Here is a 15,691-nt window from a genome sequence, read left to right as displayed (position 1 = left end):
TACTTTGGCTGTCATTGCAGGTCACACACATGCCTTGATGGGGACAAGAGGTCCCCTGGGGGCAACAATGGAAGGGGCGGCGGGTCCTTCCTTCAAAAGGTCTTTCCAACTGTTAATCTTTCTTTAGATTCACTAAGGATGAACTGGACACCGAGAATACGTCTTAGATTAGGTCAGCGGCCTCAAACGGCTCAAACCTGGGCCAAGTACAACTGACATGGCACCCGTCGTAAACCTCCTTAGTGGCGTTTATGCCGTCAATGTCTGTGTCAAGTTGTTAATCCATTGAGACCGGGAACGCATCTGTGTCATTTTAAGATTTCTTTGCCGTGCTATGAGCTTGTAGATCTGCTATTTTTTTTTTATCGTGAAAATGTGTGCAAACCATTGAATATATATATATTTTTAAAGCAAACATTTTTAGTTCAAGGGGTCCCTGGAACAAAACATTTTGAGATTGGGTCCACGGCCAAATACATATAATTTTGGGGGTCCTTGACATAATAAAAGTTTGAGAACCACTGATTATAGTGACATATATATATTTTTAAACTGTTAGGATTTAGAAGACATTTGTAGAACCCCCCGGAAGCAAAGATTTGAGTTACAAATGTTCACTTTATAATATATATATATAATAGAGATTAGCACAAATGTTCTAAATTTTTCAAAACATTGCAGATCTTCAAGCTCATAGCGCTGCACTCGGTGCCGCGCTATGAGCTTGTAGATCTGCTATTTTTGAATAGCCAAAGAAATCAAAAAATGACACAGATGCGTTCCCGGTCTTAATGGGTTAATCACAAGAAGGTTGAAGGGTGTAGTAAATCACACAGGAACGTGTACACCTCTAATAGGCATGCACTCCCACCCGTCTGACAGGGGGAGAAGACAAAATCGAATCCTGGCAGTGGTTTGGGCAGTGCCACACAAAGATGGGCTCACGTTGCCACCAGTGATGTAAAGTAACTAAGTACATTTACTCAAGTGCTGTGCTCAAGTACAATTATGAGGTATTTTTTGCTTTACTGGAGTATTTCCAATTTTCAGTACTTTTACGTCTACTCCACTACATCTCAGAGGCAAATATTGTACTTTTACTCCACTACAATTATTTGAAAACTTTAGTTACTAGTTACTTTGTAGATTTGGATTATTATTACAAAACATACATTACTCACTTCAGCCCTATTTTTCGCGATGCGACACATTGTGAGCTTGTAGATCTGCTATTTTCAAAAGATTGTTATACATTTGAAAGCTTGTGACAATGAGTACTTTCTACTTTTGGTACTTTAAGTACATTTTGATACCAATACTTTTGTACTTTTACTTACTTGAATTCCGGACTTTTACTTGTAACAGAGTATTTTTTACATTGCAGTATTGATACTTTTTCTTAAGTAAAACATTTGAGTACTTTATCCACCACTGGTGCCACTGCCAACAAAGATGGTCTCACGTTGCCACACAAAGACTAGAAGGTCTTCCGTTAAGTTTGTTGGGTAACGTGAGAGCCACGTTCCACCGAGAGGGATTTTCACATAAGATAGTTGTTGGGGTGTATTGCCCATAAGTACATTTTGCACATACCTGGAATTTGTCCCCTGCATTTACCCACACTAACTACTAGGGGAGCAGCTAGGGTTCAGTGTCTTGCTCAAGGACACTTTAACGCTAAGCCAGGAGGGGCCGGGGATTGAACCGGGAAACTTTACAGTTCCAAAGCAGCTGCTCTATCGTAATTCAAGCGTATTTTGCTATATTGGTGGTGCTCAAACCTTTTTCATGTTAAGGACCCCCAAAATTATATGTATTTGGCCGCGGACCCCCCATCTCAAAATATTTCATTCCAGGGACCTCCAGAAGCTTTGAGTTAATAAAAGATTTGAGTAAAAATGTTGACTTTAAAAAATATATATTCAAAGATTTGCACACATTTTCAAGATTTTTTTAAAAATAGCAGATCTACAAGCTTCGTGCCGTGCTATGAGCTTGTATATCTGCTATTTTTGAATAGCCAAAGCCTAAAATATGGCTACAGTTTAAAATGACACAGATGCTTTCCCTCCCTTGTTGCAGTGGTCATCACTTCCTCAAGTACGTATCCTGACCTGAAAATGTATTTTCTGCTTATTAAAGAGCTGGAGAGACAGGAAGACCCCCTGTTACACTCTATAGCAATGATTACCATCAGAATATAGAGCACTTAACTCTTTAAGACCGGGAAAGCATCATCTGTGTCATTTTAAGATTTCTTTGGGCTATTCAAAAATAGCAGATCTACAAGCTCATAGCGCAGCACCGAGTGCCGCGCTATGAGCTTGTAGATCTGCTTTTTTTTTTAAATCATGATTTTCTTTGCAAATCTTTGTATGTATATTTTTTTAAAGCGAACATTTGTAACTCAAATCTTTGCTTCTGGGGGATTCTACAAATCTCTTCTAAATCCTAACAGTCTTTTTTTTTTTATCTTATGTTGCTATAATCAGTGGTTCCCAAACTTTTTTCATGTCAAGGACCCCCAAAATTATATGTATTTGGCCGTGGACCCCCATCTCAAGATATGTTGTTCCAGGGACCCCCCAAAAAGCAAAGATTTGAGTTAAAATGTTCGCTTTAAAAAATATATTTAGTCAATGATTTGAACACATTTTCCAAAATTTTCAAAAATAGCAAATCTACAAGCTCATAGCACTCAGTGCCGCGCTATGAGCTTTTATATATGCTATTTTTGAATAGCCAAAGAAATCTTAAAATGACAGAGATGCGTCCCCGGATTGAATGGGTTAAAGGACGACTTCACCCATTTTCAACCTATCTTCATATAATTGGTCCCGACTAAGGGCCCGTACAGACTGCAGGAGATTGGGTCCGATATTGCTGTCGCCGACATTTTTTGGCGCTCGCCGACAAAACCTCCCGATCTGACGCAGATCGGCCTTTGATCTGCGAGATAATGCTCGCTGTGTGTGAAAGGCACCGCGAGACGATATGGCCGCGATTATCCGCTCTGCGACGGCTTTCCGACCGTTTTCAGATAACTACCCTGTTAGATATTCAGCTCTGTCTGGGACAGGACAGCAGACAATATCATACACTATGAACGGGGCTGCGACCACCTTGCGAGGAGATGCACGCTACAGCCAATGAGAGCACATTACAGCCACCGTTGCTAGGGGGGCGTCGCTGGATCTGACCACAACAAACAGTCCCTACCGCAATATTATCGTCCAGTCCTGTATTAAGTTAACATTATAAAACAAAATGAGAGAGTGAGCGAGCCTGGTGGGCTGTTTATTTTAGAGGAATTGTACAGAGAGAGAGAGACAGACAGACAGAGAGTGAGAGCGAGAGCGAGCTCTGTGTGTGTGTGTGTGTGTGTGTGTGTGAGTGTGCAGCATGTGCACGTTGTGTCAGAACAGCGTTGCCAGATGTTGCGAGAGAAATAAGCAACCAGGTCTATGAAAACAAGCCCAAGAAAAGGCCACTTGAGCACTTTAAACCTATTTACAAATACATTGGATATTTGAAAATAGCCGATCTACAAGCTCACAACGCGTCGCAGCTATTTTCAAAGAAAAATCTTGAGAAAATTGTGGAATATTTTCCAAATCCACACAAATCTTGTATGGGGGTCTATGATGGCACAACATATTTACAGAAGGGGGGTCTGCGGACAAATACATATTATGTGTTGTTTAAACCACTGGTTTAAACAACATGAGGAAACAAGGCCAAATAAGCAACTATACAAATAAGCCCAAAAAATGCACCCCGCAACAACCAATATTTACAAGCAACTCTACAGAAAAACAAGCCCAAAGTCGCTTATAATAAGCGGACATGGCAACGCTGTCACTGACCGCTTCTGCACTTGACGTGCGAGAGAGAGAGAAAGAGAGAGAGAAAGAGCGAGAGAGGGGGGAGAGGGAGAGAGGCATATCACGGGATACGTCGATTAAAATGAATTGGAATAAACTCAAATGTATGTATTGGGTCTGACTCTGGAGATAGCATCCTAGTGAACTATCCTACAGTGTGTCAGCCCTTGTCGGGGATCAATCCTGTTGTGAAGACCACAACGATATTATGACAGCCGATTTCAAGAAATAAACTCCTGCAGTGTGTAATGCTTAACGATCAGATGACCCCCCGAGCACTTTAAGGTCCTGCAATGTGTACCTGCCTTAAGGCTCATGATGAAATGGTACAATTGTGATGGTTGTGAGTTGTGTGGGTAGAAGATGTGTCCTCACAACACAATGATAGGAGTCAGGTGAAAAGTGTTACACAGACCAAAATACTCTGGGTTGTAACCATGGAAACAAGATGGTCTGTCTCTGAGAGAGAGAGAGAGAGAGAGAGAGAGAGAGAGAGAGAGAGAGAGAGAGAGAGAGAGAGAGAGAGAGAGAGAGAGAGAGAGAGAGAGAGAGAGAGAGAGAGAGAGAGAGAGAGAGAGAGTGAGTGTGTGTGTGTGTGTGTGTGTGTGTGTGTGTACAACACTGACCTGTTCAGCGAAGAAGGAGATGACGGTGAAGATGACGAGTGTCACGAGGACACAGTGTGTCCAGAACTTCAGCTTATCCCGATACACACGCCTACACACACACACACACACACACACACACACACACGTGTGCTTTAAATAGAGCGACAAAAAAACAACCAACATGAGAAAGGTTTCCGATGACGAGACTAATGGTGGGTGAGGAGGAAATGGAGTGAATTGTTATGGGCTGGCAGCCTGGCACCGCCCCAGCATTTGACAGATGCCACCCGAAAGGCAGCATGCCAAGTGGTTCTCAACCTGTGGGCCGGGGACCACCGGTGGGCCACGAGGGTATTGCAAGTGGGCTGCGACAAAAACTAAAAAAATCTCCATGAATTCAAGGCTTCATGGGGTGTGTGATTGATCGAAAATAAGTGATGTTTTGGGTGAACTATCCCTTTAATGTATACTATGTTACTTCCATTGATCCAAGCCGGAACACAATCGATTGATTGATCATTAAAATAAACATGCTCTGAAAATGCACATGTCCCACCAATCTGAACACTTTGAAGTGGTCAGATGTGAATGGTGAATAGCCAAAGCCAAATGGTTGTCAGAGGTTCATATTTTGCCCTTTGAGAACCACTATTGAGATCCCTATTATTTGCTCAGTCAGAAAGACAGCTCAAGTGTTTTGTCTTGGTATCCTACCATTCAGTCATGTTTTGCCTTGGTATCCTACCATTCAGTGTTGATTTAGTTTTATTCATAGTCTTTTGAATCAAATTCCATTTGGTTTTAGCCATATTTTAGTCGTCTGAAATGTCTTAGTTTTTGTCTAGTTTTAGTCAACTGAATATCATCAGATTTTAGTCGACTAAATCTACAGTTGATTTAGTCGACTAAAATGTATTTTGGCGGTGCCTTGATGGCGTCGTAATGGCTAGTTTTACACTTGGTTGCATGCTGAAAATAGCCGATCTACAACGCTGCGACGCGTTGTGAGCTAGTAGATCTGCTATTTTCAGGGCGCAACACCCGAGCGCAACCAAACATAAAATGACTTGTCTTTTAGTTGTACTGGATCTCTTCTCCACTAGTCCCTCCCTAACATTTTAGTCTAGTTTTAATTTGTTGACGAAATTGTCAGTATATTTAGTCTTAGTTTTAGTCATCGTGGCTTAGTTTTTATTTTGTTTTCGTCAGTGAAAAAAGGTAGTCGACGAACATGTTGTGTCAGTTTTAGTCGACGAAATCAACACTGCTACCATTCAGTCATGTTTTGTCTTAGGTATCCTACCATTCAGTCACGTTTTGTCTTGGTATCATACCATTCGTGCAGTTCGTCCATGTGCAGGAAGCGGTTGCGGTACTCCCTGGGCAGCTCAAACTGGGAGGCCATTGGGAACATGGACTCGTAGAAGTCTCTGAGCACGGCCTTCACTGTGGATGCGTCTTTATGAGTGTGATCTATGTTGTCATTCAGGCAGATGAACTTCCTACAGGACACATAATGCAGTTGTCAGTTATTGGTTTAGTAGAAGTAACTACAGTGATTTTAGAGAAGTATTTCGCCGATTTTGAAGCGTTTCATGTCAGTGCACATACATTCCTCACGCACGACGACACAGACATTTATAATACGCAAAAAATTATTTGCCGAACAAAAAAATCTCCTCACATCAGAAAATGTAGTCTTACGTTCAAAATCAGCACTTACTGTTACTGTTTGTTATTTTGTTAGTTTTAGTTAAAGCTCTATTATATAATTTCCTTTAGTGAATAAATGTTATTTTGGCCAATCTGTATGGTAGTAGAGTATGTCAATACAATATAACTTATACAACTGGGGTGGTTGTATTTGGTCTCCCTGCTCCTCTATTGAGACATTTAGATCCTGTGTCTAGGTTGGACACGACCTTTGACACAATCCTGTTTCTGGTTTGACACGAATTGTGACCTGAAGGTCAAACTCTCCCCAGAGCAAGCAGGCAGGCAGGCTCTATCAGCTAAACAGTAAAAAAAAAAAAAATCAGCACTTGTGGAGGAGACCCAGGTTCAAATCCGGGATAGAACAGGACAGTTAGTTGTAACGATAATAACCCTGATCCTCACCTGGGATTCTTCCTGATGTCATCTAGCTGCCCCACCACATGGGAGACGTTGGTCCGCACCATCTTGAATGCGATCTCTTCCTCGCCCATGATCTCAAACCTTGATCGACCGGAAATAAACCATGTTAGCTCCATATGGAGTTATCGTATCACATCTTCTCCCCCCCCCCCTCTTCTTTCTATGGAAACTAACGTTGCGATGGGAACGATGTACAAAAAAGAATTTCACCCACTTTTTTACCTTGTAAACCTGTGATGTGACAATAAAACTGATTCTGATTCTGATTCTGATTCTGAACACATCTGTCCCAGAACAGCTGGAACAGATGTGAGATGTGAATGTCAGTACTTGTATTTGTTCTGGTCTCGGAAGGCCTTCTGGATGCGTTCCGTGATGGGCTTGCAGTGGAGCACCAGACCCTTTGTTACTGGAGGCTGTGGATTCAAATTTAAAATTAAGTATAAAGTAAACTTCAATATATGAAAAGAACATTTAACTTGAATTATACAACGGCCAAGCAAACAAACAAACAGAACTTTTCCATTTAACCACTTATTCCAAAAATTTTAACTATTTCAACTACAAGAATTAAGAAGGTTTTACGCGACGCGACAGGATGCGTGCACATGCGGGTCCGGCCGTCTGTGTGTGTGTGTGTGTGTGTGTGTGTGTGTGTGTGTGTATACGTGTGTTTGTATGGGTTCGCGTGTGTGTGTTAATGTGGGTCCAGGACGTGGCGACGGGACACGTGCGGGTCCGTCCGCCCCCGTGTGTGTGTGTGTGTGTGTGTGTGTGTGTGTGTGTGTGTGTGTGTGTGTGTGTGTGTGTGTGTGCGTGTGTGTTGGAACTGTTGCAGGTACCAACAGTCACTTTCCCTCCCTGATATACTGTCTGTGCACAGCGCATAACCCAAACTGCACTTTGGGTGCTCATATCCCCCGACGGGTATGGTCTAGTACAATATAACTTATACAATTGAGGTGGTTGTATTTGGTCTCCCTGCTCTTCTATTGAGACATTTAGATCCTGACAAGGTCAAAGGCTCACCTAGCTATTAGCCTGGCATGGACAGACTAATAGCACTGCGATAGATATTAGTCTGGAATCTCTGTGTGGAACCTGCATTTCTGAGGGGCAAATTAAAAGATCTGGTGAAACCCGCCCCATATTTGCATACAGGGCCCTGAATGGTCCCTCACTACTTATTTTTTGCAATGGCAGATTTGTCTGGTTTCCAGGCCCAAAAATTATAAGCACTTGCGCAGGAAACCGGGTTCAAATCCGGGGTAGAAGAGGAAAGTAACATAGTGCAGCTTTAAGGTAAAACATGTATAATAATATTCAGTATTAACTGACCATGCTGGGGTCGTAGTAGGCCTCCTGCGTTGGGTTGATGAGGTGCAGCTGTGTCAGATTGGTGGGAAGGGTCTTGGAACAGTTGATCAACATCTGCTCCAGACCTGTCAGGTCCTGGAATTCAATAACACACACAATCTAACCCATTAAGACCGGGAACGCATCTGTGTAACCACTTTAACCATTATTTTTTGGCTATTCAAAAATAGCAGATCTACAAGCTCATAGCGCGAGGCCCCGAGTGCCGCGCAATGAGCTTGTAGATCTGCTATTTTTGAAAAATCTTGAAAATGTGTGCAAATCTTTGAATATATATATTTTTAAAGCGAACATCTTTAACTCAAATCTTTGCTTCTGGGGGTCCCTGGAACAAAATATTTTCAGATGGGGGTCCGCGGCCAAATTAATATCATTTTGGGTGGTCCTTGACATGAAATAAGGTTTTAAGTACTCGGTGCCACGCTATGAGCTTGTATATCTGCTATTAAGTAAGTGATATTTTGGGGGTTAAAATAAGTGTTAAATAGCTCTATATCGTGATGGCAATCATTGCTATAAAGTGTTTGTTCAGTAACGGGGCATCTCCTCCTTCGACCCGGACTGATCGTACCTGTAGGCTGAGGGGCAGCTCGTGGATCCTCGTGGCGAGCGTGCGGATCTCGCGGTCGGACAGGACGCCCGAGTGGTCGGTGTCGATGTCGTCGAACACCTGGGACACGTTGTGCTGCTGCACAGCGCTCATCAGGAAGTAGAAGTAGGAGAAGGCGAACTGCATGTCCTCGGGGTGACGCACGCGGTGGGCCGACGTCTTGTCGAACCCCTCCGGGAACCTGAGAGGCACAGTGTACAGTATTTGTATAGTACATTTCAACACAATTCAAATAGCTTTATATTATATGCAAGGGATAATGTACCCTTTGCCGGTCGTATCGCCTCAGTGTTTAATCATCATGTCGGGGGTTATTTATCAACAACGACCGGTAAAGGGTACATTATCCCGCTTATTACACGGCTACTTAATAGATAAATTAATACATTTACCCAAAAGTAACAACACGTCGCCTCGGAAAACAAGGAAGTGTAGTGGATCAAATAGAATGCATTTTCGGTTACTGCATTAACTAACTTACTTCAAATGTTTTCAAAAACATTCTTGAGAGCAACGTTTAGTTGTTAATGACGTGGTGTGTTTGTTTACATGGCTGTCATGTTGGATTACAGCATAAAACCAAGCAGCGCAGGTTGATATGAGCAGGTCCTCTGAGCCTTTGATTAGACAGCGGTCTGTTATTGATCAATCGGTCTTTATCCAGAAATAACACACCGCTGAATTCAGCGATTGACCAATCAGAATCAAGCATTCAACCAAGCCATCTAATAAAAAACATTAATGTCTGAGTACTTCTTCCAGCACTGCTAGTAACTGATCGGGGGGGGTCAGTGACTCACATGTCCTGCAGCTCCTGCATGATGAGCCTGTCGATCATGTGGGGCATGTGGGCGGGGACCTTTCGGGAGGTGAATCCGAACTGTCCGTTGAGCAGTTTGTTGACGTAGCGCAGCGAGTCGGCGAAGGTGTCCTGCAGCCTCCGGCCAGCGGAGGCACTATCACTCTTGTACAGCAGCTCTGTCCGCAGCCGCTCCCCTTCCTTTTGATGCCGTCATCATGAGACAACAACAACAAAGCAAGGGAGAAAGCCAGGGAAGTTAGGAGCAGAGCTACACTAAAATACAGTTTATGTTTATTAAAAGATCCCCATTAGAGACACATGCATGAGCCTCTAGTCTTCCTGGGGTCCTGAACAAAGCAAATACAATACAAATGTACAACTACAAATTACAAATAAAAGTAATAAAAGTAACATTCTTTTAAAAAAATTAACATTATATAATCTAATCCAACAGTCCAGTCAAATTATACAAATACACAAATAACAGTTACATACTTGACAAGTTACTTGGAAAGATATCTTTTGATGTGATTTTGTTATGGATTGTAGATAAGGTGTTTTGGGGCAGAGCATTCCAGAGTTCTATTGACCTATATATTTTAGAAAATTCATTTTTGTTGCTGTTTTAGTTCTTACAGTAGAAGTTGAAGAAGAGTTTTGTGAATGAGGCCCCATGTTTGCCTATTATAACCTGCCCAGAATAGGGATGCTAGGCTTTAAATGTGGTTAATTTACCTCAAGCAGGTCCTGAAAGTATTTCTTTCTCTCCCAGGGCAGGAAGCCTCTGTCTGCTGAGGTGTAGTGATGGAGTCTCCGGCCCACTGGGGGGGCCCTCTGCCCCCCGTCAGCCTCTACTGCTGAGGGGGCCTGCGGCCCCCCGTCGACCTGTGCTGCCGGGACCCTTGCCCCCCCGTCTGCTTTGCTCTCCGCGCTTTTGACTCTGTTCATGCTGTCCACCAGAGAGTTCAGCAGCTTGGAGGAGGAGGAGAGCGGCTTGTCCTTCACAACGTCCAGAAGAGCCCTGAGAGATGAAGGGGTGTCCCCCCCCGCTCGTTGGCGAGGATCGTCATCGATCGGCACCGGGACGGGAGTCGCCGCTTTTAGTTTGTCTCGCTCCACCGTTAGTTTATTTTCTTTGTCTATCTTTTGATCATCCTTTCCTTCCTGGATGATGTCCAGGGGCTCTGCGGGTTTTGGCAGCAGGTCCAGGTCTTTATATGGCCTACCTTGGACTTTGGCGTGGTCCTGGGCGGCCGGCTGTGGATCCACGTCGTGCCGGTTCGGCGGGGACAGCGCCAGCGTTTTGTACGGTGCCAGCAGCGCGGCCTTGGTGAGGTTATAACCCTTCACGGTAATGTCACCGATAAGAAGCTTATCCTCCAGCCTTTGAAGCTCATTGCTCACCGCCACCGGTAAGAGTGTGAGGTTGACCGCGGGCACTTCCACGGACACCTCGGGCTCCCCGGGGCGCCTCCGTAGGACCTTGGGACCCCTTCTGTCCTCGGGGACGTCGGAGAAAGGGAAGGCGGGCTCCGGGGTGGGGGTGGTCTTGGGTTCTTTGTGTCCGTCCTTGCTGGCCGGTTGGGTGACGTTGCTGGCCGGAGGAACCAGCCGCGTGTCCACCGCTACGGTGAAGCTCATGGTGAACTCCAGGTCATCCTCGCCCTGGAAGTAGGTTTGTCACAATTATTATATAATAATCGCCTGATCGCAACTATTTGAGATAACCACAATTGTTTTGCATTATTGTCAGAATCTCATTCATTTGCATAAATTGTCCATTTTCTAACATAAAAAAAGTAGAAGTGGCAGATCTACAAGCTCACATTATTAGTATTCACTTCTATATCGACGTTATTTGTCATATCTGCCCTGTGCAATTTTTGGCTAAAAGGCTTAAACAAAATTTGTATTTTAATTTAAATTGTTCAAAGCCAAAAAATCAATTACATGCATCAATTTCATTGTTGTCAATAAACCCCTTAAGACCTGAGATACGATTCTACAAATGTCTTCTAAATCCTAACAGTTTTCTGAAACACTTATGTCACTATAATATCAGTGGTGCTCAAACTTTTTCATTTCAAGGACCCCCAAAATTATATGTATTTGGCCGCCAACCCCCATCTGAAAACATTTTGTTCCAGGGACCCCCCAGAAGCAAAGATTTGAGTTAAGAAATTTCGCTTAAAAAAAATAAATATATATATATATATATATATATATTCAAAGATTTGCAAAAATGTAAAAAAATAGCAGACCTACATGCTCATTGCGCGGCACTCGGTGCCGCGCTATGAGCTTGTATATCTGCTATTTTTGAATAGCCAGAGTATAAAATAATTAAAGTGGTTACACAGATGCGTTCCCGGTCTTAACGGGTTAATCGTCGACTACAAACGTCATGATGGTGACGGGCCCCACCTGGAAGGTGACGTTGTAGAGGACCTGGGTGGCATTCTGGCCCGGGTAGAGCAGCAGGTGGATGGTCTTCCACTTGTTGGCCACGGAGCTGTGACGCACGGCCAGGTTGTCGCTCACGTGCGCCTCGGACACCCGGCGAGCCACTCGGGCGAAGCTGAAGTAAGGCCTGATCTCGCCCAGCGGGAGAACGTACGCCGTCTGGTTTCTCATCAGGGTGACGCGGTGAAGCTCACCAAAGTGATCTACGGGGTAGAGAGAGACCTCAGCGTTATCACTACATCCTGTCCCAGGAAACCTATTAACCCATTTAAGACCTGAGGCCGATTCTACAAAATGTCCTCAAAATCCTAAATCCTATGTTGCTATATCGGTGGTTCTCAAACTTTTTCACGTCAAGGACCCCCAAAATGATATGTAGTTGTCCGCGGGCCCCCTTCTCAAGATATTTCTCAAGGGACCCCCAGAAGCAAAGATTTGAGTTAAAAATGTTGTTTAAAAAGATATACCGTACTTTTCGCACTATAAGCCGCACCTGACTATAAGCCGCAGCAGCTAAATTGAATGTTTGGAACATATATAAGCCGCACTGGACTATAAGCCGCGGGTGTAAAATCCATAGATTTAGGAGGTCCCCTAGTGGCCGTTAGCTGTAAAAATCCATAGATAAGCCGCACCGTTATATAAGCCGCAGGGTCGAAAAATTGGGAAAAAGTCGCGGCTTATAGTCCGAAATTTACGGTACCTATAAAAAAAGATTTTCACAATATGTTCAAGATTTTTTTTTAATAGCAGATCTACAAGCTCGTAGCGCGGCACTCGGTGCCCCGCTATGAGCTTGTATATCTGCTATTTTTGAATAGCCAAATAAATCTAAAATGACACAGATCCAGTTCCAGGTCTTAATGGGTTAAGACATTACAATAACAGCGGGTATACAGCATGAACACATCATTTCTTTTAACCACATGTGCGTTGGGCAAATGAGGGGAATAATCCCGCCACACATTGTCTGAAATGTGCAAAAGAAAATCTTTATTTAAAATGACGAACGTTTGAAATAAAGACTATCTTTGCAAGTTTTTTTTAGCTTGAATATGAAATCTTCCTTTTTCTTACTACAAGTTTTAACTGTAAATACATTTATTAAATGATATGTTTTGTTGATTTATTACACAAAACTTTCTGACCTTTTTAATTTCACACCTGACATATTGAATGAATGTGAGCATCGGCCTTTAGTCAAGATTTCATACCGTCATACTGGGCTTATGTACAGTATAAAATAAAATGGCAAAGACGAAAACTAAGGACATTTTCTCTATGATTTTAGTGTGTTTTATATGGTTGTGTAAACAAACATTATAATTTCAGTTAGTTATCGTTTTTTGTAAAGCCTCATTTCAATTTTTATTCAAATATGTTTCAATTCACATCTAGTTTTCATTCGTTTTATTTCATTATAATAACCTTGCTTTCAACTCACCTTGGCCACAGTCCCCGACATCAAAACCACAGGAGAGCACGTTGCAGGCCTGATCACAGAACTTATCTGCCAGCCAGGAGTTGGCGCAGCCTTGGTTGCAGTAAGACACGCCGCCCAGACCCCCCAGACCTCCAGCAAACTGCCACGGCTGGACCCCCGCTCCCCCCGCTCCGCCAACACCACCTGCAAACCTGCCGTTAGCCCCAGCACCTGCAGCGGGCAAGGAAGACCATGTTAAGAGAACAAGAGTGGCATTTCTTTCAGTCGTCAGATTTCATTTTGTATTGTATATCTGCTATTTTTGAATAGCCAAAGTATTAATAATGGTTAAAGTGGTTACACAGATGCTTTCCCGGTTTTGGTAGAGGTTTGGGTTGTGCAACTACCTTGTCATGATGTAACTAGTCCAATTGGTGAGATATCTTGCTCCCTTGATTAGAAATTGACAATCCAAAAGATTGTCTCCTCACTTACTTACATTGCACGGTGAAACGGCTCTCAAAGTCACTCTTTTAATCCATTAAAACTGGGAAAGCATCCGACCGTGTCATTTGAGATTTTAGCGTTGGCTATTCAAAAATAGCAGATCTACGAGCTTGTGCATCTGCTATTTTTGAAAAATCTTGAAAGTGTGATTTTCGCTGCTATAAGTTATGCATAACTCTCTTCACTCTCATCCGTGATGTGCTGTTGTGTTGGGAGGCACATTCTGTGACTCACTGATGTAATTGGGAACACCTGACAGGCTGTGAGCCACTTGACTCACACTGTACCTGCACACATTTATAGCTGCTCACACACAGTCGCCATGGAGACAGCACGCTTGTCAGTGTATTGAGTATACATGCCCAGAGCCACGAGCCATTGCTTGTCTTACACAGTATAAAACTAGGCTTCTCAAAGTGGCTTCCGGAGACACCCAGGGGTGCTTGAGGGGGTTCCAGTGGGTCCCCAGTAAAATGACAAGCAATTAAAATGTCTTGACAACTCAAAAATAGAACATCTACAAGTTTGTTGATCGGCTATTGTTGAAAAATGTTTACATATCTCATGGGGGTTCCTGGCACAACATGTTTTCAAATGGGGGTCCTGAGGCCAAATGCATATCGATTTAGACCAGGTCCCCAGCAGAGGAACCAGGGGAAGCCATTCCCTGCTTACCCAGGCAGTCTCCTCCGTCCCAGTCACAGGCAGAGTTGTTGCATGCCTTGTCACAGTAGCCATCTTTGATCCAGGATCCAGGACAGCCCTCTGCACAGTTGGGAACGGGCCAGGTGAGGTACACCTACACACAGGGTCACAGACGAGGTTAATATAGTTAATATGTAAAGTGTCTTGAGACAACTTGTTATCCGACACTATAATAAAACTGAAATGAATTGAGTTGATATTTTCAACACCGAGTTCATTTGCTAAGATTAGTTCCCTTATTGTAACTGTAACTTTCCTCTTCTACCCTGGTTTTGAACCCAGTTTCCTGCGCAAGTGCTGACATTTTTACCATCGAGCTAATAGAGCCTGCCTGCTTGCTCAGGGGATAAATTGAATCTTGACCATCAGGTCACAATTTGTGTCAGAACCTATGAATAGTTGAGACACCATCTAAATGTCTCAATAGAAGAGCAGGGAGACAAAATACAACCACCCCAATTGTATAAGTTATATTGCATTTTAACATACTATAGTCCAGTGTTTCCCCAAAGTCACGCATCCAACAAGCTTTGAACTGAGCAGATTTGACCTTCTGTTCCAGAGATAATGGCCAAAACATCTTGAAAACGGCCTCTTTCGCCGATTTTCGATCGCAGATTTTCGATTGAGTTTTGGCCATTGTCGCCCGTTTTTCTTTGATAACACGGGCTAGGAAGGTTGGACGGCGACAAACTAAATACCCGAGTATAAGTTAACTTTTAGCTGCATCCAATACATCCACTGCCATTTCCGTCGGCCTTACCGTTAGGCCGCTGGGGTAAGTTGACTTTTCTTTTTTTAGGGGTAAATTCTTTTTTTCATTCGAATTTTTTTACGGAACACCAAGGCATTTCAGACGGCACACTAAAGGGCCGCGGAACGGCGGTTGGGAAACTCTGTTCTAGTCTACCATACAGATTGGACAAAATGACATTTTATTCATTAAAAAAAGGTTACATACTGTAGTGCCGCTTTTATATTTTAGCATAACGACAGTAAAGGGGGATATGTACGAATTTCACAGTTATTTCAGACAGATGCATCTAGGGGTGCAACTGTTCATCAAACCAATTGATGAAATTGATTATAAAAATAACTAGAAAATGTGCTCCTCGGAGCACAAGTCTCCGCCAGCGGACCCGTGCTATTTTAATCAAATGAAATCACCTACCCTAT

At 43.2% G+C, this 15,691-nt stretch overlaps 1 protein-coding gene across 1 annotated transcript in view; it reads right to left on the bottom strand.

Annotated features, from left to right (window-relative positions):
• The window catches only part of gnptab (N-acetylglucosamine-1-phosphate transferase subunits alpha and beta), a 50,942-nt gene that overhangs the window by 7,576 nt on the left and 27,675 nt on the right, over positions 1–15,691 (bottom strand). Inside the window, exons 11-21 of the mRNA XM_080421314.1 lie at positions 14,486–14,609; positions 13,325–13,534; positions 11,842–12,083; positions 10,153–11,082; positions 9,416–9,615; positions 8,577–8,796; positions 7,967–8,080; positions 6,959–7,044; positions 6,611–6,709; positions 5,827–5,994; positions 4,511–4,601 (exon numbers count right to left, since the gene is read on the bottom strand). Coding sequence (XP_080277440.1) covers positions 4,511–4,601; positions 5,827–5,994; positions 6,611–6,709; positions 6,959–7,044; positions 7,967–8,080; positions 8,577–8,796; positions 9,416–9,615; positions 10,153–11,082; positions 11,842–12,083; positions 13,325–13,534; positions 14,486–14,609 — 2,484 coding nt within the window. The remainder of the gene's footprint in view (positions 1–4,510; positions 4,602–5,826; positions 5,995–6,610; positions 6,710–6,958; positions 7,045–7,966; positions 8,081–8,576; positions 8,797–9,415; positions 9,616–10,152; positions 11,083–11,841; positions 12,084–13,324; positions 13,535–14,485; positions 14,610–15,691) is intronic.

Source organism: Gymnoscopelus braueri (assembly GCF_963280865.1).
Source record: "Gymnoscopelus braueri genome assembly, chromosome: 23".
Classification (NCBI taxonomy): Eukaryota; Metazoa; Chordata; class Actinopteri; order Myctophiformes; family Myctophidae; genus Gymnoscopelus; species Gymnoscopelus braueri.
The sequence above is the reverse complement of the archived record's forward strand: the minus strand, read 5'-3'. Positions and strand labels throughout refer to the sequence as shown.